Here is a 20831-nt window from a genome sequence, read left to right on the forward strand (position 1 = left end):
ACCAACATTCCAATCATGTGTATTATCCCACCAAGTTTCAGTGATGCCAACAATGTAATAGTTGTATTTATTTATTAGCACTTCCAGTTCTTCCTGCTTATTCCCCATACAATGTTGAAATTAAGGACCTAATTAAGAAACACTTAAACGAGAATGGATCTTGGAATGCTTCAATCCACATAAGAAGTCTACTTGAGGATGTTCATTGTAGCATGTAAACAATGGATGCCACCTTTAAAAACTGTGAGTCGTGCATGGACATGTGACTTGCCCAAGTGACTCCAAAACTGCATCTTGGAGCTAGACTTTTCATAGGAGCAAGGAGGGGGTCTCCACCCACAAGAGAAAATCTCTTTAAACCCCTGGGAGACCCCTCTATTTTGTTTTCAGCTGGCTAAAGAGAGAGCTTCTCCAACCCCCAGGATACTTGAAAGAAACTGGGACAAAGGAGAGTGTGCAAGGGATGTGAGTGATTGCTGGACCCAGTCTAAAAGGAGATTAGTCTGTAAAAGGGAGCATTCTGGAACTGGTGAGGATTTTATTTGTATTCAGTTTGATTAGACATAGATTTGCAGATTTTATTTTATTTTGCTTGGTGACTTAATTTGTTTTGTCTGTTACTACTTGGAACCACTTAAGTACTGCTTTCTGTATTTAATAAAATCACTTTTTACTTATTAATTAACCCAGAGTATGTATTAATACATGGGGGAGCAAACAGCGGGGCATATCGCTCTATCAGTATGACAGAGGGCAAACAATTTATGAGTTTACCCTGCATAAGCTTTATACAGGGCAAAATGGATTTATTTGGGTTTAGACCCCATTGGGAGTTGGGCATCTGAATGTTAAAGACAGGAACACTTATGTTAGCTGCTTTCAGGTAAACCTGCAGCTATGGGGCAAGTAATTCAAACCCTGGGTCCGTGTTGGAACAGACGGGAGTGTCTGGCTCAGCAAGACAGGGTGCTGGGGTCCCGAGCTGGCAGGGAAAGCAGGGATAGAGGTAGCCTTGTCACATCAGGTGGCAGCTTCCAGGGGGTTTCTGTGATCCAACCCGTCAGTTTCCTCTCAGCGTATTCATGGTTTCTAAAACATTTTTCTTCGAACAAAATGCCTTTTCTGTGTGGCACTGGGATTCCCAGGGCAGTGCTGTACTCTTATTGGTAGAGAACAGTAGCAGGAGGTCTTGGAGGGGGTCACAAGACCCTCTTCTAGGCGGGTCACCCCTCCCTGGAACTCCCCCCAATTGGTCAAATCTGCTCTGCGGGAGGTCTTCCGTGGCAGAAACCCATCCTGATTGGTAGAGAGTGGTGGTAGGAGCTCTCAGTGGGGTCACATGACCCACTTCTTGACTGATCACCCCACCCCAGAATACCCCATGATTGATCAAATCTTCTCCTGGGGTGGTACTACAGGGGCAGAACCCATCCTGCTTGGTAGAGGGTAGTAGCAGGTGTTCTTAGAGGGGTCACACAACCCTCTCCTGGCCTGGTCTCTCCTCCCTGGAACACCCCTGATTGGTCAAATCTCCTCTTGGGGCAGATATACCGGGGGTAACACCCATCCAGATTGGTAGAGGGCTGTGGGAAGAGTTCTTAGAATGGTCACATGACACCTTTTGATTCCATTCATGACTCCATTTTGATCCTGGAATTAATATTCCCCAGGCGGTGGATCTTAGTGACAGGTGTGTGGGGCCTGATGGTGTCAGGGGGCGGGGCTTACATTTGATTGATTGATGGTAGGCCCCTTATAATTTCTGGGAATTTTAATGCTGGATCTTGCATCTTGTATCAAGGCTTGTTTTAAATTACAGAAAGCTTTTTCTTGTTTAGGCCCCCACTCCAATTCTACTTTCTTGTTTAGTAAATGTCACAAGGCTCCAGTTAGAGTGGCAAAATTCCAGATGTGTTTCTTTGAATAGTTAAACCCTCCTAACATTACACTCAACACAAGAGAATCCTTTGGACTTGGTCAATTCATGAATGGTTTCACGTTTTGTTGATCCACCTGAATTCCCTGTTTCCCTAGGGTCACTCCCAAATAACTCACTCTCCTCTGCACTAGTTGGGCTTTCTCTTTATTAGCCTTGAAACCTATTTCCTGGATGTGTCTCAACACTTTTTTAGTCCGCTCAGTCACCTCCTCTTCTGTGTCCCCCCACACTAATATGTCATGTACATATGAGGTGACATTCTTCTGATCCTCTTTGGATAATTCATCCAGCATTTACACCGCATGTTGATGTGCAATAGCCAAAGTGCAGTGTAGGCCCTGGGGAATTTGTTTAAACAAGTACTGATGTCTCTTAAAAGTAAATGCAAAGTGGGCCCAAGAATCGGGATGCAATGGGATGACAAAAAAACAATTTGCCAAATCTATGACAGAGAACCATTTAGGAGCCCCCTGTATTCTTGCCATCGCTTGAGGTAGATCTGCTGCTATTGCTGCCATTTTATTAAGTAATTATTAATTAATTGGCGCCAATTTATTAATTGGTCTAAAATCCATTGTCAGTCTCCAATCTCCTGAGGCTTTTAATGCAGGCCAAATTGGGCTATTGTATACAGAATTCCCCTTTTCAATCATTCTCTCTTGTTTTCATGATTCAATTATTATCTCAGTTCCTGTCTTTGCTTGCACAGGATATTGATATTGTCTCTGTGGTGGCACTTTGTCCCCCACAATTTTAACTCTTGCTTTTATTTTACCCCATTTTGCTTTATTCTTAATCCATACATCGGGAAACTCCATCACCCACACATCCTGTTGATCCAGTGTCATCTCCTCCACTGCTTCTGCAGCACATATTCTTGGAATGTACCCTGCAGTAGGGCACTTTCTATCCAGCTGGGCACATGATGATTACATGTTCTGTTCATTCCCAATGAAGCACCTAGCATTGGCCACTATTGGAGGACAGGAGACTGGGCTAGATGGACCATTCCTCTGACCAAGGATGGCCGTTCTGATAAAGAGAAAAATTTGAGGGGTTCCCTTGTCAGAAGTTTTCCTTACCCCTCTAGAACAAATGCAGATAGTAGATGAACTACTAGTACTGTAAAAGCAGCAAATAGTCCTGTGGCACCTTATAGACTAACAGATGTATTGGAGCATGAGCTTTCGTGGGTGAATACCCACTTCGTTGGATGCATGTAGTGGAAATTTCAAGAGGCAGGTATAAATATGCAAGCAAGAGTGAGTAAGGCTAGAGATAACGAGATTAGTTCAATCAGGGGTATGAGGCCCTCTTCTAGCAGTTGAGGTGTGAACACCAAGGGAGGAGAAACTGCTTTTGTAGTTGGCTAGACATTCACAGTCTTTGTTTAATCCTGAGCTGATGGTGTCAAATTTGCAGATGAACTGAAGCTCAGCAGTTTCTCTTTGAAGTCTGGTCCTGAAGTTTTTTTGCTGCAGGATGGCTACCTTTAAATCTGCTATTGTGTGTCCAGGGAGATTGAAGTGTTCTCCTACAGGTTTTTGTATATTTCCCTTCCTAATATCTGATTTGTGTCCATTTATCCTTTTACGTAGGAACTATCCAGATTTTTGGATTACATAGCGGTGGGGCATTGCTGGCACATGATGGCATATATAACATTGGTGGACGTGCAGGTGAATGAACCGGTGATGGTGTGGCTGATCTGGTTAGGTCCTGTGATGGTATCGCTGGTGTAGATATGTGGGCAGAGTTGGCATCGAGGTTTGTTGCATGGTTTGGTTCCTGAGTTAGGGTTACTATGGTATATTTACTGGTGAGAATATGCTTCAGGTCGGCGGGTTGTCTGTTGGCGAGGACTTGCCTGCCACCCACGGCCTGTGAAAGTGAGGGATTGTTGTCCAGGATGGGTTGTAGATCACTGATGATGCATTGGAGAGGTTTTAGCTGGGGACTGTATGTGATGGCCAGTGGAGTTCTGTTGGTTTCTTTCTTGGGCTTGTCTTGTAGTAGGAGGCTTCTGGGTACACGTCTGGCTCTGTTGATCTGTTTCCTTATTTCCTCGTGCCAATATCGTAGTTTTGAGAATGCTTGGTAAAGATTGTGTAGGTGTTTGTCTCTGTCTGAGGGGTGGGAGCAGATGCGGTTGTACCTCAGTGCTTAGCTGTAGACAATGGATAGTGTATTGTGTCCGGGATGGCAGCTGGAGTCATGAAAGTAGGTATAGCTGTCGGTGGGTTTTTGGTTTAGGGTGGTGTTAATGTGACCATCACTTATTTGCACCGTGATGTCTAGGAAGTGGACCTCCCATGTAGATTGGTCCAGGCTGAGGTTGATGGTGGGGTGGAAGCTGTTGAAATCGTGGTGGAATTTTTCCAGAGTCTCCTTCCCATGGGTCCAAATGACGAAGATGTCATCAATGTAGCATAGGTAGAGAAGGGGCGTGAGAGGGCAAGAACTGAGGAAGCGTTGTTCCAGGTCAGCCATAAAAATGTTGGCATATTGTGGGGCCATGCGGGATACTGTTCCTGACAGCTTGTATTCCATCTGTGTGTGGGATGTTTGTGTAGAGAGTCTCTACATCCATGGTGGCTAGGATGGTGTTTTCTGGAAGGTCACCAATGCATTGTAGTTTTCTCAGGAAATCAGTGGTATCACGGAGATAGCTGGGAGTGCTGGTGGCGTAGGGTCTGAGTAGAGTCTACATGTCCAGATAGTCCTTCAATGAGAGTGCCAATGCCAGAGATGATGGGGCCTCCAGGATTTCCATTTTGTGGATCTTGGGTAGTAGATAGAATAACCCCAGTCGGTGCTCTATGGGTATGTTGATTTCTTCCTGTGTTAGTGTAGGGTGTGTTCTGAGTAGGTGGTGCAGTTTCTTAGTGTATTCCTCAGTGGGATCTGAGGGAAGTGGCCTGTAGAATTTGGTATTGGAGAGTTGTCTGGCAGCCTCCTTTTGGTAGTCAGACCTGTTCATGATGACAACACCACCTCCTTTATCAGCCTCTTTGATTATAATGTCAGGGTGGTTTCTGAGAGTGTGGATGGCATTGCGTTCTGCACGACTGAGGTTATGAGGCAAGAGATTTTGTTAGTACTGGTGGGAACTGCCATATATATATATATATATATATATATATATATATATGTCGGAGAAAAACAGAGTTCTCACTATTTGTTTAGGTATAGCAAATCAGATGCTTTATTAACTCTCACAATTGCGCAGACGGAGAGAGCTAAGCAGGTATCTCAAGAGGTAAACAATTACAGCAAGCATTTATACCTTTTGTTACAGACAATAATGAGCAACAGTTGCATTTTGTTTATACATAGGCCATCTTGATATCCCATTTCCTCACTTGTTTTGACTCTTGCCAACATACAATATTTTCTATACCTTATCTACACAGGGTCTTCTACACCTTATCTATACCAGTCCTTTCTCACCCGCCTCACACAATCCTCGCTTCTACAAATCTCGCATTATCAGGGTTACAGTTAGCCTGACTCTTGCTAACGAACTGTCATGTATTGCATCCCCTTCCTGTCAGTTCTTTCTCTGCTTCCACATATATATATATATATATACACTTTAGACCTCACAAAGGGATACTAGCAAATACCTTTGATGCCAGAATCCTAAGAGAAGAAAGCCTTTTCCAGGCTCTCCAGCCTGCAACAATTCAGCATCAGGTCATGTGGCCTCCACAGGGTGTCAGTGAATTTCAGAGGCGAATGGACTACATATTACAAATGCATAGGCAGTATGCAGCGGAACGCTGCTACGACCAATTGAAAATGGTTTTTGGTCCCATATCTCATGGCAGCATTCCCACACAGAGTGCAGAGGGCATTACTCTATGCATAGAAAAGACAGCCACAATGAGTTGCAAGGCTGAACAGTCTGCAAGACACAGTTTGATCTGATATTCTGATCCCCTGGTATCAGCAAATCATTTCTTCACTCCTACGGGAGGCTCTGAGGCTGAAGTTCTCCAGGGTCTATTTTCTGCTCTTCCCAGTGCTCATGGTGGCAAGGGAATTGTCTGGGATTATTGCCAGCTTGAGAGTCTGCAGAGACTCATAAAGGTCGCTGTCCAGCAAGCCAAGTTTCAGACATGTGAGATTGATACACTTATTTTCTGTGCTCTGCCTTCCTGTCACTGTAAGGAGATGGCTAATGGACTGGATATTACAACTGCATGGGGAGTATGCGGCGGTTCACTGCCACAATCAGTTGAAATTTTTTTTGGTGACATATCTTGTGGCAGCATTTCCACACATAGTGCAGATGACTGTACTTTACACACAGAAAAGACAGCCATCCTTCACTGCTAGGCTGAACAGTCTGTAAGACTCATTTTGCCATGACAATCTGAGCCCCTGCTATTGATTAATTATTTCTTATTTCTTCACTCCCAGGGGCGGGTCTCAAGATGTAGTTCTCTAGTGTGTATTTTATGCCTTTCTGCTGCTCACAGAGCTTAGGGACTTGTCCGGGAGTCCTGCCAACCTGAGAGTCCGTAGAGATTGTACAGGGGAATCATAAATGCTGCCCAGTGAGGGGAATGCCAGACATGTGAGATTCATAAGCAGATTCTCAGGGCTCTGCATTCCTGTCGCAGCAAGGGGACTCCTTCTCTCTGCTGAGTGGGATTTCGGTGAGTTGCCTGTCTCTGCATTAAAGTCAGTACTAAGGGCTCAGGAAGAATTCCTGGGGTCATGTCAAGAACCATCTGGGCAGGAATTCACCAGGACAGCGACTTTAGTATTGACAGAAACACCAGGGGATTTAGCTGGTGAAATTTGAACTACAAATGTATTGAAAATAGTTTAGACAAATATTTGTTTTTCAGATCAGTTCCTTGCCTCTTACTGTGTTCTTCTATCTGTCTCAGTAGCTTCCTTTTTTGGGGTGGTGTGGTTTTTCCTCTGGTTCGCACAAGTTTCCCAATTCAGAAACTTCACTTCTCTGTTAGGTAGAATAACAAAAGCCTCTGGAGTGGGTATCTGTGTTACCAGAGATTTCACAACAAGAATGGGTGACACACTGGCCAGATTCTGCTCTCACATTCTGCCTTCACTGGGTAACTCCAGAATGACACTGGCTTCCCTGAGAGCGAAATCAGGGCTCACGTGTCTTGAAATCCTAATCTTTCATGCCCGGTCTCAGAACGCCACATAAACTGGGTGCTTCTTTCCGACTCTTTCAGCACCATGACAGAATAGCACTGTCTGTAGCAGGACCCGAAGCTGTGATATTCAGAGCTGGGAGACGAAAGTTAGACACTAAGGGTGCCACAGTGGCCCCATTGAGATCACCCTAAATCTACATGTAAGCACTTAAATAAATGGCTTCATTTACACAGCCCATGAGCCTGCAGTGACTTCAATTGGCCTCTAAGGACGGGTGAGCTCGTTTGGTCCAAGGAAAAACTGACAGAAGAGGAGAATTGCTGAAATCTCAAACTAACAGGTTTAAAGTTTTAGAACAGTTCAGATAACTATATTTTCAGGGAGGGAGATGGGTCTGCTCTCTCCGCAGCCCTGCAGCTCTGGGTCTGGAGAGGATGAGAAGCAACAAAAGGCAGTAAACATAAAAATATGTTCCTGGCTTAGAGGAAACCAGGCGGTGTTGGAAATCTCTTCGGGGGAGTTCCAGGAATGCGCAGTGTGTGTGTGTGTGTGTGTGTGTGTGGTGGTGATGGGACAGGCGGGGGTGGAGGGGTGGGGAAAGGCAGGGATATGCAGTATCCAAATCACAATGGCACAGAGTCCTGAAACTGGGTGAAATAGGGAATGGACACACTGCCAAATACACAGACCAAAAGCAGTGTAATGAGGCTTCCTGGGACAGGGGGCTGTCTCAGACAGTAAGGTAATGTGGACCACACTGCAGCATATTGTCTCTGACACCGTCCCCCATCCAGACCATTCATCCTTCTGTGAGCAAACTCACTACAGCCTTCTGGTAACATCAGCAATTGCCAACATGGAAAAGCAGCCTCAGGAAGGGGTGTCTGGGTTTCTAATGAGCTTCAATATGTTAGAGCTGTGCATTATTTTGAGGAAGAGTTACTCACACTGGCTCCTTTTAGTCTCCACGTTCTCTCTCCCTCCTGCCCGGTCTGTCCCTCTCTCCTTCCCTGCACAGGCTGAGCTGCTGCTGCTGCTGGGGTTCCCTTCACCCACAGCGACAGATCGCAGAAATTCTCAGTGACGGAGAATCTGCCATGACCTTTGGTAAATTGTTCCAATACTTACTGTCACCGTTTAAAATATACGCCATATTTCTATTCACAATGTTTTTAACTTCATCTTGCAGCCATTGGATCCTGTTACACCTCTGTATGAAAAGCCTATGATTAATTATTTGTTCCCCATGTAGGTCCTTACAGAGTGTTATCAAGTCACCCATTAACCATCTTTGTTCGACTAAATAGATCGACTCCTAGAGTCTATTATAGGAAGGCAGGTTTTCTAAACTTTTACTAATTCTTGTGACTCTTTTCTGAACCCTCTTCAGTGTATCAACATCCATCTTTAACCAGGGACATCAGAACTGGACACAGGATTCCAGCACGAGTGCCAAATAGAAAGGTAAATATAACTTCTCTACCGCTCGTTGAGTTTCCCCTGGTTATCATCCAAGGATCACATTGGTTCTTTTGGCTGCAGGGTCACACTGGGAGCTCATGTTAACTAATTACCCCTTCATGCCCCCTAATCTTGTTCAGAGTCATTGTGCTTCCCACGAGAGTCCCTCATCATGTTCGCATCACCTACATTCTTTGTTCCTAGATGTAGATATCTACATTCTCATTGCCCTTCCCTGAACCACTCTAGTTCTGCAATGGCAGGTTTGAGAAGGGTTCTCGGTATTCCGGAGAAATCTAAACGAGGGTGAAACATTGACTGACCAATCTCATGCTGGTATATTTTCTGTAGCAGCCGTGTTAGTCTGTATCAGCAAAAAGAACAGGAGTACTTGTGGCACCTTAGACAGGTTAAAGTGTTCTCCCACTGGTTTTTGAGTATTATGATTCCTGATGTCAGATTTGTGTCCATTTATTCTTTTGCATAGAGTCTTGTCTGGCCAATGTACATGGCAGAGGGGCATTGCTGGCACATGATGGCCTATATCACATTGGTAGATGTGCTGGTGAACGAGTCCCTGATGGTATGGCTGATGTGATTAGGTCCTATGATGATGTCACGTGAACAGATATGTGGACAGAGTTGGCATCGGGCTTTGTTACTAGGATAGGCTCCTGGGTCAGTGTTTTTGTTCAGTGATGTGTGGTTGCTGGTGAGTATTTGCTTTAGGTCGGGGGGTTGTCTGTAAGCGAGGACAGGTCTGTCTCCCAATCACATCAGCCATACCATCAGGGGCTCGTTCACCTGCACATCTACCAATGTTATATATGCCATCATGTGCCAGCAATGCCCCTCTGCCATGTACATTGGCCAAACCGGACAGTCTCTCCGCAAAAGAAGTTATTGACATAGAAATTCATCTGCAATTATGGTGCCCATTCACCTGTCTTGGTTATCTCCCTCTGAGGACTTCTCTGGACTTGGCTTTGACCTGAATAATCAGGTGACATCTGTAAATGTTGACACCTCACTGCTCACCCCCCTTTCTAGATTGGTGATAAGTATAAAATCTTTATCGTACTATTTGTTAAAAACCATGTAACCCCCCTTGCTGTGCTTCTCTTCTTTCACAGGCACCTTGAGCATTTCTAAGCCAGATCACTGCATCGACCACCCCATGGCAGCTTTCAACCTCACCCACTCTGACTCTTCAACATTCATCCTAATGGGCATCCCTGGCATGGAAGCTGCCCATGTCTGGATTTCCGTCCCTTTCTCTATGTTCTACATTATCACCCTGTTGGGAAATTTCATGGTTCTGTTTGTTGTAGGCAAAGAGCAGACCCTGCATAAGCCGATGTTCCTGCTGCTTTGCATGCTGGCGCTCACAGACATTGGCATGACTAACTCTGTCATGCCAAAGGCACTGTTTATATTTTGGTTCAATTTGAAAGGCATTACTATGGGTGGATGTCTCACCCAGGTGTTCTTCCTTCATGCGGGTTCTCTGGTACATTCAGCTGTCCTCGTCACAATGGCCCTTGATCGCTATGTTGCCATATGTAAACCTTTGAGATACGCCTCCATCCTCACCAATGCACGAATAGCTAACCTAGGGCTACTGTGTTTGATGAGAGCTGTTCTCTTCATCCTGCCTCTGCCCCTGCTCCTGAGCAGGCATCCATTCTGTAACAACCACAATATCCCCCACACGTACTGTGACCACATGGCTGTGGCAAAGCTATCGTGTGGGGACATCACAGTCAACATTAGGTATGGATTGGTAATGGGGTTGCTAGTCATTGGGTTAGACCTGATGCTCATTGCCCTGTCCTATGGTCTGATCATGAGGGCTGTCCTCAGAATCTCCTCTGAGATATCCCACCAGAAAGCCCTCAGCACTTGCACAGCCCACATCTGTGTGATGCTGACATCTTATACTTCCTATCTCTTCGCTATTCTGACACAGCGGTTCGGTCAGAGCATCCCTCCCCATGTTCTCATCATCTTTGTCAACCTCTATACCGCCATCCCCCCCATGATCAACCCTATAATTTATGGAGTCAAAACCAAAGAGCTTCGTGAAAAACTGGGCAAATATATCTGCAGAATGTGATTGCCTGGTGCCAGTGACTTTAAAGCTGTGTGACAAGAAGCAGAACAGGTATCTCCTTGTTAATCAGGGCTGTTCTGGCCCAGTTTGGCTGAGCTCAGCATTGTTATCACTCCATCACCAAGCACTGCTCTCTCCATTGCCGAGTTCTCTCTCTCTGACCATCACCTGACTTCTTTCAGTATCACCTGTAAGCCCCCACACCACACACCCTGTTACTTGGCTTGTCTGTGACTTCCAGATGACCAGAAGATACTGCAGATTTCTGACATTAGGTGGCTTTCCATTCAACCCTGTTTGAACAAGGTTCTTGATCTGTTCAATGAACTGAAGCAACACTTTTAGATAGCCAAAGACAAAGAAGGAAATCACAATGCTGGAGTTTTTATTATATGTGCAGTGATCTGGTGAACCAAATTTACCTGATTTTTCTACTTCCAATTCTTCAGGAAGTCTGAGGATAAACCAAATGTTTCTGTTGGAAAGTGCTAATATGGAAAAACTGCTGCAGGAATTGAGGACATTCTACCGGAGCTTGTTGGTGAAAGTTATGGAACAGCTTGTTTTTGAGAACTGGACTACTGTGTTAAACTATGACATCAACTTTGAGTCAAATAACTTACCAATTATCACAGTTGATTTTGGAATCTCTTTTCAGCTGAAACTCTCAAAATAAACACAAACTGTTCCCATTGTCAAAGTAGGTGTTGAGATTTCATTTTGGAGTTTGTGAAACTGGTGAAAAAGGAATTGCCACCAAACATCCAGGTGATTGAATCTCTTGCAGTACTCAGCCCTTCCTGACATAGATTGTCTGAGACCTCATTTTTGCCACTGTTTTGTGGACTCCTTGGACAGTTAAAGCTGCAGTGGAGAATTGGCCTCATACTCAGGACAACCAAGTTGAACAGTTTTGGGTTGAATTTCTTGAACCCATGGATGCCGCTGAGGACAAAGACTTTTGTGAACTTGGCTCGCTTGCTCTTTCATTGCTGTCACTACCTTTTAGCAATGCTGCAGCTGAGAGATTGTTTTCTCAGATGAACATGATAAAAACAAAACTGTGCAACAAGATATTTTAGAAAATATTCCTCTTCATAGGACATAAATGCAATGACCCAAAATCTGTTGTGAATAGTTTACACCAATAAAATAAATGATTGAACTGGTCACTGCTGATATATGACCAACAGCAGAAGCATTCTCCTGCCGATGAAGACAGCACGGATGAAATATTACCTTCTAGAGTCTAACGGTAAAAAACTAATTCAATACAAAATATAGACATTGACAACTATCACTGAATGCATTTAGAAATAAAAAATATAATAATCTTATTTTTGTTTTTGCACTACATACATTTTGGGCTCCTAGGAACTAAGCAGTACAAATCCACATCAGGTGGGCTGCTGTGGGGAAGTGACCCAGGGATTTGTACACATCCTATTTCCAAAAAGTCAGCTACCATAGCTGCTACTATTAGGTCCCTGGGCTGGAGCCTGGAATAGACGGCAGGCCCGGGCTCCTCCCTTCCCTCCCCGATTAATCACTGAGATTGGGAGACAACAGAGACTGTGCGAGGGAGGGTTCTCTCTCCTCCCCTCCCTTGTTGGCTTATGATGAAAATGGCTTAATAGGCTGTGACTCTTGTCTCTATCTTGTCACAGTGAGCCCCTGAGGCTATCAAAATCCACCAGGAAGCTCGGGACCCACTGAGACAAGGACAGAGCTTTGTCACATGGGCTTATCTCTATATACAGATCAAGTCTGTTCCCCAGTATTCCTTTCCCAGCTGTGATGCCGCAGAGCCTTGCCTGTGTCCCTGTTCCCCATTCCTCATTCTCTTTCCTTTTTACCCCCTCCCCTTAGCAAACATGATTCCAATTTTCCCTTCTGCTTCCTGTTTGATTCCAGTTTATATAGTAATATTCTCAGCTATATCTTAACCAAAAAATGTATTGAAATTTAACTGACCAATACTAACATATTGTAACATCATTCTGGAACCTATAATATCTCCCAACCCTAATTAACTTACACCAGCACAATTAATTATACAGCAGACAGAAACAATTACAGAACCAGGCAGATTAATAAGAGAAAAGCGGGGGCCATAAAGATTAAGAAATACAGAAAAGAGGGTTTCACAAACACAACCATTAATAACTGATTTCTTGCCAGACAGGATGCTATCAAACTAAGTTTTCTTTAACCATCTTAAGATCTGGTTTTTTATCAGGTGGTGATGGGCACTATCAGCACACGATTGTCTTCCTAACTGCCAAATAGCACCTTATTTCAGTGTGACTGGTTTGGGATGTGAAGATTTGACCATATGCTTCACAGTTTATGGCTGCCCCTGCTGCTTAGCCGAAGGCCTTAGCCTAAGAACAAGGCCTCAGACTGTCACAGTGAGAAAAGGCCCAGACACAGGCAGAGTTATGATTTTGATTCTTTGTTTTATATCTCTATAAATAACTAAGTGATAAAAATACACCTAAGTTGTTAAAGTATAGGCCTTTACAGGCAGGCCTGAATATGTATATTCTAACACCCTCTTTTCAATAAATAGATTAGCCTAATTAATCACCATGTCTTTTGTTTACTGTGGGTCTAAAGAGTGTACCAAATCCGAACTAGACTTGTTCCAAATAGCCCCTATGCAGACCAGCATCAAGAAAAGCATCTATATCAAGGTGCCGCCTCTATCAACCATTACATAGCAATCCCCATCAACTTTTTTATAGCAGGGAATGACATCAATTTATATGAATTTAAACAACACACTGCTATACCTATGTTGCAAGATAGTAAAAGGAGATGGAACTGAACTCACCGGGGATGCTGAGGTGGGCCTGGTGAATTATATGATGGCTTCTATTTTCAGTCAGTTGGATGTCACACTGGGTGACCTCCTCCTAAGCCAAAGCATCAACTGTTACCCTTACAGGGCCTTTATAGAATCAGTGCTCAATTACGTGACGACACCCTCGCCACACAATTTCCACCGGTCTGTGTTACAAAGACACTCACAAACAACATAAAGAAATGGATCTGGATGGCAGGAATCTAAGGTTTGTGGGGCGGGAAAAGCTGACGGCCCTGAGCATGACGATAGAGCTCTTGGGTCAGCTGCACAGAGACCTGCTTTTTCAAGAAAAAAATTGTTAAATGGTGTGGATGTGAAAATTAAACTGATGTGCAGTGGAAGGCTTGAAACTGTGCATTGTATCAGCATCCCTTTTTGTGAAGAAAGTATGGTTGGCCCCGGGCGTCCGTCTGGGGCAGATGGAGACCCAGCTTACCGCTAATACTTAATACCCCATGGACTGTGTGGGAATAAAAGTGTTTAGCATCCCCACGGGCAGCAGGGTCAGTAACGAGGAGAATCTGCTCTTGGGACAGTTACCCAATATGCTTGTCCTAGGGTTTGTGGATAATGTCACATTTAGCAGAAGTTACAGTAAAAACCCTTTTCATTTTAAACATTACCATATTAATTTTCTGGCCTTGTATGTGGATGGTGAACAGAAATCAACCAAGCCTCTGCAACCAGACTTTGAGGACAGATGCTGTGTGAGAGAATACATGAATCGGGTACAGATGGCTGGTAAACACATGAAAGATTGGTCTCTGTTAATTGGCCATTAGGAGTTTGCACAGCATTACACTTGTTTGCCTATACACACGTATGACAGTGCTCCAGTCATGTGAGTTACCCCACCAAGTCTCTGTTATTTCAATCACATCATAGTTCCTTGACTGTGCCAGGACTTCCAGTTCTCCCTGCTTGTTTCCCAGGCTTCATGCGTTCATGTACAGGCACTTAAGGTAACTAGCCAATTGCCCTACTTTCTCAGTATGGTTCAGGAGGCCTCCGGTGCTGTACACTCCCCCTTGTGTTTCCTCCCACTTCCCTACTTAGCTCTGGGCTTAATTGTCCATCCCCTGGCAAACCTAGTTTAAATCCTAGTTTAAAGATGAATGCTTCCCTCTCAGGATGTCCCTGCAGCAAGCCCTCCCTTCCCTCATGGAGGAACCTTCAGGTAGTTGTTGAGGGGGTGATTCTGTTTCCCTCAGCTCAGCTCCCCTACAGCTGCCAGTAGCAGGTCTGCTCTCCTCCCTGGTCTGCCACAAAATGAGCTGCTCCGCTGCCTTTTTCCTTTTTTCGAACACTTCTCTTCAGATTTGATTCGTCTGCCCCATTTTCTGATAATTTACTAGCTGAACATTTGGCTTCTTTAAACTCAGTTTTAAATTAGCAACAAGTTCAATGTTTATGGGAATTAGTATTGCTGCAATGTACAGGTCTGTCTTTTGATTGTAGCAGTTTTGAAACAGCATTTACTATTTACATAATCTTTCTTTGGAAAACAATGAAAAAAACCACACTAAAATAATCCATTAATTTCTTTAATGCTGAAGGCTCATAAATTCGTCAGCATTTTTGCACAGGAGAATCATTTCTATGGGTGCCTTTATTGTGTCTAAATACTTAATATGGGAGGAAGCCTGCTTGACCGAATTTTAATTTATTATGAAATATGTTCAAGAGGCCAAATAAAAAATGTCAGGTTTACTGCTCTTACCCCATAATAAAATAGTACAGGAAAAAAGGTTTAATATGATACCAGTCTCTGGGAAGCTATCTTGTGCAGTAATGTTACATTCACCTTATGCAGAAAGTGTGCTCCCCAAAGATACGCATTTCAGCTTTTATCATTTATGTGGCGATTTCACAAGTTACACATATATTTACATGTCACTAACATCCAACCCATCAATTTCTCCCAGTTCCCAAGTGTAAGTGGGGGACTATTGTTGGGAACTTTCCTGGCTTCTGTACTACCGCATGGGAATTGGCTAGTAAAAATGTCTAAGGCCCTACTCCTACGCCATTTACACAGAGGCCTACCTGCAGTGCTTGGTGATGCAGTGATAAGATGTTAGGTGTGAGGAACTTCTCAGACTGTGAACTTCCACAATGCTGAGCTCAGCCAAATTCGGACAGAGCACCCATGATTAACAAGGAGATGTCGTTTCTCCCTCTTGCCATACAGGTTTAAAGTCAGTGTCCCCCAGAGATTACCTTCTCCTGGTGTATTTTCCCACTTTGTCACGAAGCTCTTTGGTTTTGACCCCATAAATGATAGGGTTGAGCATGGGGGGAATGAGGAAGTAGAGGTTGGCCAAGATGATGTGAACATGTGGAGCGATGCCTTGACCGAACCGGTGTGTCAGAATGGAGAAGAGGGAGAGAGTACAAGAAATCAGCATGACACAGATGTGGGCTGTGCAGGTGTTCAGGGCTTTCTGGTAATCTTTCTTGGAGGATATTCTGAGGACAGCCCTGATAATCAGACCATAGGACAGGGCAACAAGCATCAGATCTAACCCGACGACTACAAAAGCTACCACCAAGCCGTATGTCCTGTTGACTGTGGTGTCCCCACATGACATCTTCACCACAGCCATGTGGTCACAGTAAGTGTGGGGGATAATGCGATTGGCACAGAATGGCAGCCTCCTCAGGAGAAAGGGCAGGGGAAGAATGAAGAGAACAGCTCTTATCAAACCCACGAGACCTAGCTTAGCTATTCGTGCATTGGTGAGGATGGTGGCATATCTGAGAGGGTTACATATGGCAACGTAGCGATCGAAGGCCATTGTCACGAGGACGGCTGAGTGCATAGCAGAAACCAGATGAAGGAAGAACATCTGGGTGAGGCAGCCACTCTCAGTAATGCCTTTCAAATTGAACCAAAATATGCACAGTGCTTTTGGCACGATGGATGTAGACGTGCCGATGTCTGTGACTGCCAGCATGCAGAGCAGTATATACATCGGCTTATGTAGGGTCTGCTCTTTGCCTACAACAACTATAACCATGAAATTTCCCAACAGGCCAATAATGTAGAACATAGAAAAAGGAATGGAAATCCAGACATGGGCAGCTTCCAGGCCAGGGATTCCCGTTAGCATGAACATTGAAGAGGGGGTTAGGTTGAGAGGTGCCATGAGGTGGTCGATTCATCAGTTGGGCTAAGAAATGCTCAAGGTGCCTGTGAAGGGAGAGCAGCACATCGATGGAGTTTACACAGTTCATAGCAAATAGTATGGTAAATATTTTATAGTTATTATCCATCTAGAATGGGGGTGAGTAGTGAGGTGGTAAGATTTACAGATGTCATCAGATTATTTGGGTCATAGTAAAGTCCAGATAAGTCCTCAGAGGGAGCTAATGAAGCCAGGTGAATGGGCAGCATGATGGCAAATGTCAATAACAGCAACATGTATGCCCATTGAAGGGAAATGGATAAAGTCAGAAAAAACCTGGGAAGGTTCTAATTTAATTGTATGAACTCAGGACAGGGATTGCCTAATTAGACTGAAGAACTTGTTGCCACAAGAGGTAGTTGAGGCCATGAGCTAAGTAAGAATCAGGAAGGGGTTGTACATTTACCTGGATAGTGAGACTCTCCAGTTACAATAGTATAGCTAAATAAATATTTTGGAAAGCCTAGTTACCAAAGTGTTTCAGGGCACAAGCCAATCTCTAGCTGTCAGGCATTAGGGCGACACCTTCCAGATGGTCAGGTCATGCCCCCCTCCCCCCCCCCATGCATCTACTGTTGGGTTTCGTACAACTTTTTCTGAAGCACTTGGAGCTGTCCCTGTCAGAGAGAGGACACTGGCTTGGATGGAGCATAGGTCTGATCCACGATGCAACTCCTATATTGAAAAGGAGCCAAGTTTCCCCCACGGAAACAGACATAATCATGTTGTACTAAGACTTTGTGCTCAACAGAATGGGCATGAGTAGCAGAAGGGTCTCTGTATTTAGGGCTACAGGCCTGCAGTTCTGTTACTTTCCTTATTTCTTTCAGTGAGACAATTTCTTGCAGACACTCAGCTTTGTCTGAGGCATAAGTTAGAGGTGTTAACTGACAAGTGTAAGCAGAGACACATGTCAGCAACTCAGCTGCTAACCCTTCTCATGCCTGAACATTGATGAAGTTTACAAATTGCACAAAAATTAGAGGCTTGTAAATTATGGAGGGATAGCTCAGTGCTTTGAGCACTGGCCTGCTAAACCCAAGGTTGTGAGTTCAATCTTTGAGGGGGCCACTTAGGAATCTAGGGCAAAAAAACAGTACGCGGTCCTGCTAGTGAAGGCAGGGGGCTGGGAATGATGACCTTTTGGGGTCCTTTCCAGTTCTAGGAGATTAAAAAAAAAATTAAGTGGACACTGGGTCATAACAAACAATATGTGTTCTAATATAGCTAAGTCAATATCTACATCTAGGAACAAATAATTCAGGCAATGCTTACATGATGGGGGACTCTCATGGGAAGTGCAATGACTCTGAACAAGATTTGGGGGCGTGAAAGGCTAAATAGCTAAACATGAACTCCCTGTGGCCAAAAGAGCCTTGAGGATCTCAAGGAGATGTAGAAATGTTATTTTACCTCTATATTTGCCACTGGTGCAACTGCTGCTGGACCCTTTGTCCAGTTCTGATGTCCATAATTAAAGACGGATGCTGATATACTGAGGAGGGAAAGAGAAGAGTCACGAAGATTAGTAAAAGAATAGAAAATTTGCCTTATAGTGATGAACTCAAAGATCTCAATTTCTTTAGTTTAACAAAGATGGTAAATGGTGACTTAATAACGGTCCATGAGCACCTACATGGGGAACACATATTTAATAATAGGCCTTTCTGCCTAGCATAGCATGATCGAATGCCTGAAAATTGAAGTTAAAGAAATTATGACTGGAAATAAGGCATACATTGTTTAAACCGTGAGAGTCACCATTGGAACAATGTACCAAGGTTCTTGGCAGATTCTCCATCACAGAGAATTTTTAAATCAGGGTTGGATGTTTCTCTAATTGATCTCCTCTAGGAACAATATTGGGGAAATTCTCTTGCTTGTACTCTACAGGAATTCAGACCAGATGATCACAATCATCCCTTGGAATCTATGAACATGTCCCCAGGAGTCAGCTGGAGGCATTTTACCTGCAAGCTCGTGCCTGCGCTTACTGAAGGAATTTTTTCTATTCATGACCGTGTTTAATTTAACCCTATGGGGAGAAATTCTCATGTGACTATGGCTCCTTGAAAATGTTTTACTGGGTGTGTATTTAACGAGGCTGAGGGATCCCATGAGACACTGCATGGATGTCCATTTTAGGTGAGAAAAAAATGACTTCAGCCCATGAAATCTAGTAGAACTCTTTCCATTAATGGCTAACAGAGCTGGCTAGCAAATGGTCCCAGAGCTTCCTGGGTTTAATGTCTGTGTCCCAGTGGCCCACTGTTTCAATCAGCTGCCAGTGATACCTGCATGTAGCAGCTGTATTTATCTAGGACCTCACATGTCCCAGAGTTGCCCGCCCTCGTTATATAATGTCATACAGTACTTTCGAAATGTTCCTGTGTACCAGTCCTTGAAGTACCATGTGGAGTGTATGGGTGTAACAAGAGAAGCCATGCAGGTACCTGCCTTTGACGATTTCTCCTGAGATTTCGCACCAGTGAGACACAGTCACTGATTACCATCAATCCAAGGGAGTAAGCGTGACAAGAGGCACCTCACCCCCACAGAGTAAAACTTGTGGCAAGCGTGGAGTAGTTCAGAGGTTGTTGGAGCAAGGAATGACTGGGGAGTATGGAGAAGACACTAGTGACCAACATGTTTTTGGAATCGGAGGCAGTAAAAAGGGAAAGTAAGTTTAACACACTAGTTATATTGACTATGAATTAACCATTTCTCTCCCTGATTGATGATACGAGCCATCTAGCAGATTCTCAAGGCACAAGCTGCATTTGCTTTGCAGGTTGCATTTGTGAGGTTTCCATACACAGACTAGAACTCCCTTTAGCCTGGTTCCAGCACTTTCCCCAATTCAGTCTCTGTTCCTCAGGTGTTTCCAGGAATCCTCTTGCGTGGGAAGTGAAGAATCACTAAAGATGTCACTCCCAAGCTTATATAGCTTGAGCATATGGCGGGATCTCTTTGTTTCAAAATTTGGTTCCCAGATCAGTTTGTGGGGAAATACAGACTCCGCAAGGTAGAGTCCAGATTGATCTGGCCTGGTCACATGCCCTTGAAGAGTCATAGTATCCATTATTTAAAGGCTGTGTGGAGCATTCTCAGGAAGCCCGAGATGAGTTTTTCCTGAAGCCAAATGTTTTACCTACTAGCTCATTGCCCTCAATAGGCCCTTCCCAACCAACTGCTTAGACTGAAAGCATCTTGCCAAGTGGGTGTTACCCAGGTGTAACTGCATTTCAAACACAGATATGTAGTCAATATTCATAACTTCAGACACAAATATGAAACCTGCATACCAATAGGATAATCGTATTCAGAAAATCTTAACTTTTCGTATGACATCTTACATGACCCATCTTGAATTAAATGTATCAAAATTATGCTATAATTATATAGAAATAACATTACTATGAAGACTATGGGGTGCAGTGTCACACAAAGATCAATGGTTCTTTCCACCAGTGAAATACCTGAAGTTACATACAAACAACAACAAAAGATGGAAACAAAACGGCGTGAAGGTTGGGAACCCAGGCTGCAGTTCTGTGGCTTGCCAGAGCAAAGTGACCTTGAGATGTCCCCAAACACACTTGGGGTGAAGTAAGGTCCCAACACTGGCCTGGGACCAACAATCACAAAGAAAAAATTAATGTCAGTGCTGCTGCCCTCCTGTCCTTCTAAACCCCGCTCCCTACCCCCATAACCTTCATTGCTGCCTGCCTGTCTGTGAACAGGCTGCTCCCCACCCCCATGATCCTCAGCTCTGCCTGCTGGTCACTGTACACCCCCGTACCTGTCCCCACTGCCCTCAGCACTGCCTGCTTCTCTGTGTACACCTCCCTCCATGCAACCAGAACCCCCAGCACTGCCTGCCTGTCTATGTGCAAACTGCTTCTGACATCATAACCGTCAGTGCTGCCCGCCTGCCTGTATACATCCTGCTCCTTGCCCCCAGAACCCCCAGTTCTGGCCAATTGTCCATGTATGTTTCCTGTGTTGTTAATTGCTGACATTACCACGAGGCTGTAGTGGGGTTGCTTACGGGAGGAGGAATGGTCCGGATTGGGGATTGTGTCAGAGACAATCTGCAACAGTGTGATCCACATTCCGTTG

General features: G+C 44.3%; 2 protein-coding genes across 2 annotated transcripts; one reads left to right on the forward strand and one right to left on the reverse strand.

The window, feature by feature from the left end:
- Positions 1–9716: 9716 nt before the first annotated feature.
- On the forward strand, positions 9717–10655 carry LOC128830243 (olfactory receptor 52E2-like). The gene has a single exon (XM_054016030.1). The coding sequence runs from the start codon at positions 9717–9719 to the stop codon at positions 10653–10655; it is 939 nt and encodes a 312-aa protein (XP_053872005.1).
- A 5082-nt stretch (positions 10656–15737) lies between these two features.
- Positions 15738–16670, reverse strand: LOC128830244 (olfactory receptor 52P1-like). Its single transcript, XM_054016031.1, has one exon. The coding sequence runs from the start codon at positions 16668–16670 to the stop codon at positions 15738–15740; it is 933 nt and encodes a 310-aa protein (XP_053872006.1).
- Positions 16671–20831: the final 4161 nt, after the last annotated feature.

Source organism: Malaclemys terrapin, chromosome 1 (assembly GCF_027887155.1).
Source record: "Malaclemys terrapin pileata isolate rMalTer1 chromosome 1, rMalTer1.hap1, whole genome shotgun sequence".
NCBI classification, from domain to species: Eukaryota; Metazoa; Chordata; order Testudines; family Emydidae; genus Malaclemys; species Malaclemys terrapin.

Coding starts and splice junctions, on each gene's coding strand:
- LOC128830243 (XM_054016030.1), top strand. CDS start 9,717: ATGGCAGCTTTCAACCTCACCCACTCTGACTCTTCAACATTCATCCTA.
- LOC128830244 (XM_054016031.1), bottom strand. CDS start 16,670: ATGGCACCTCTCAACCTAACCCCCTCTTCAATGTTCATGCTAACGGGA.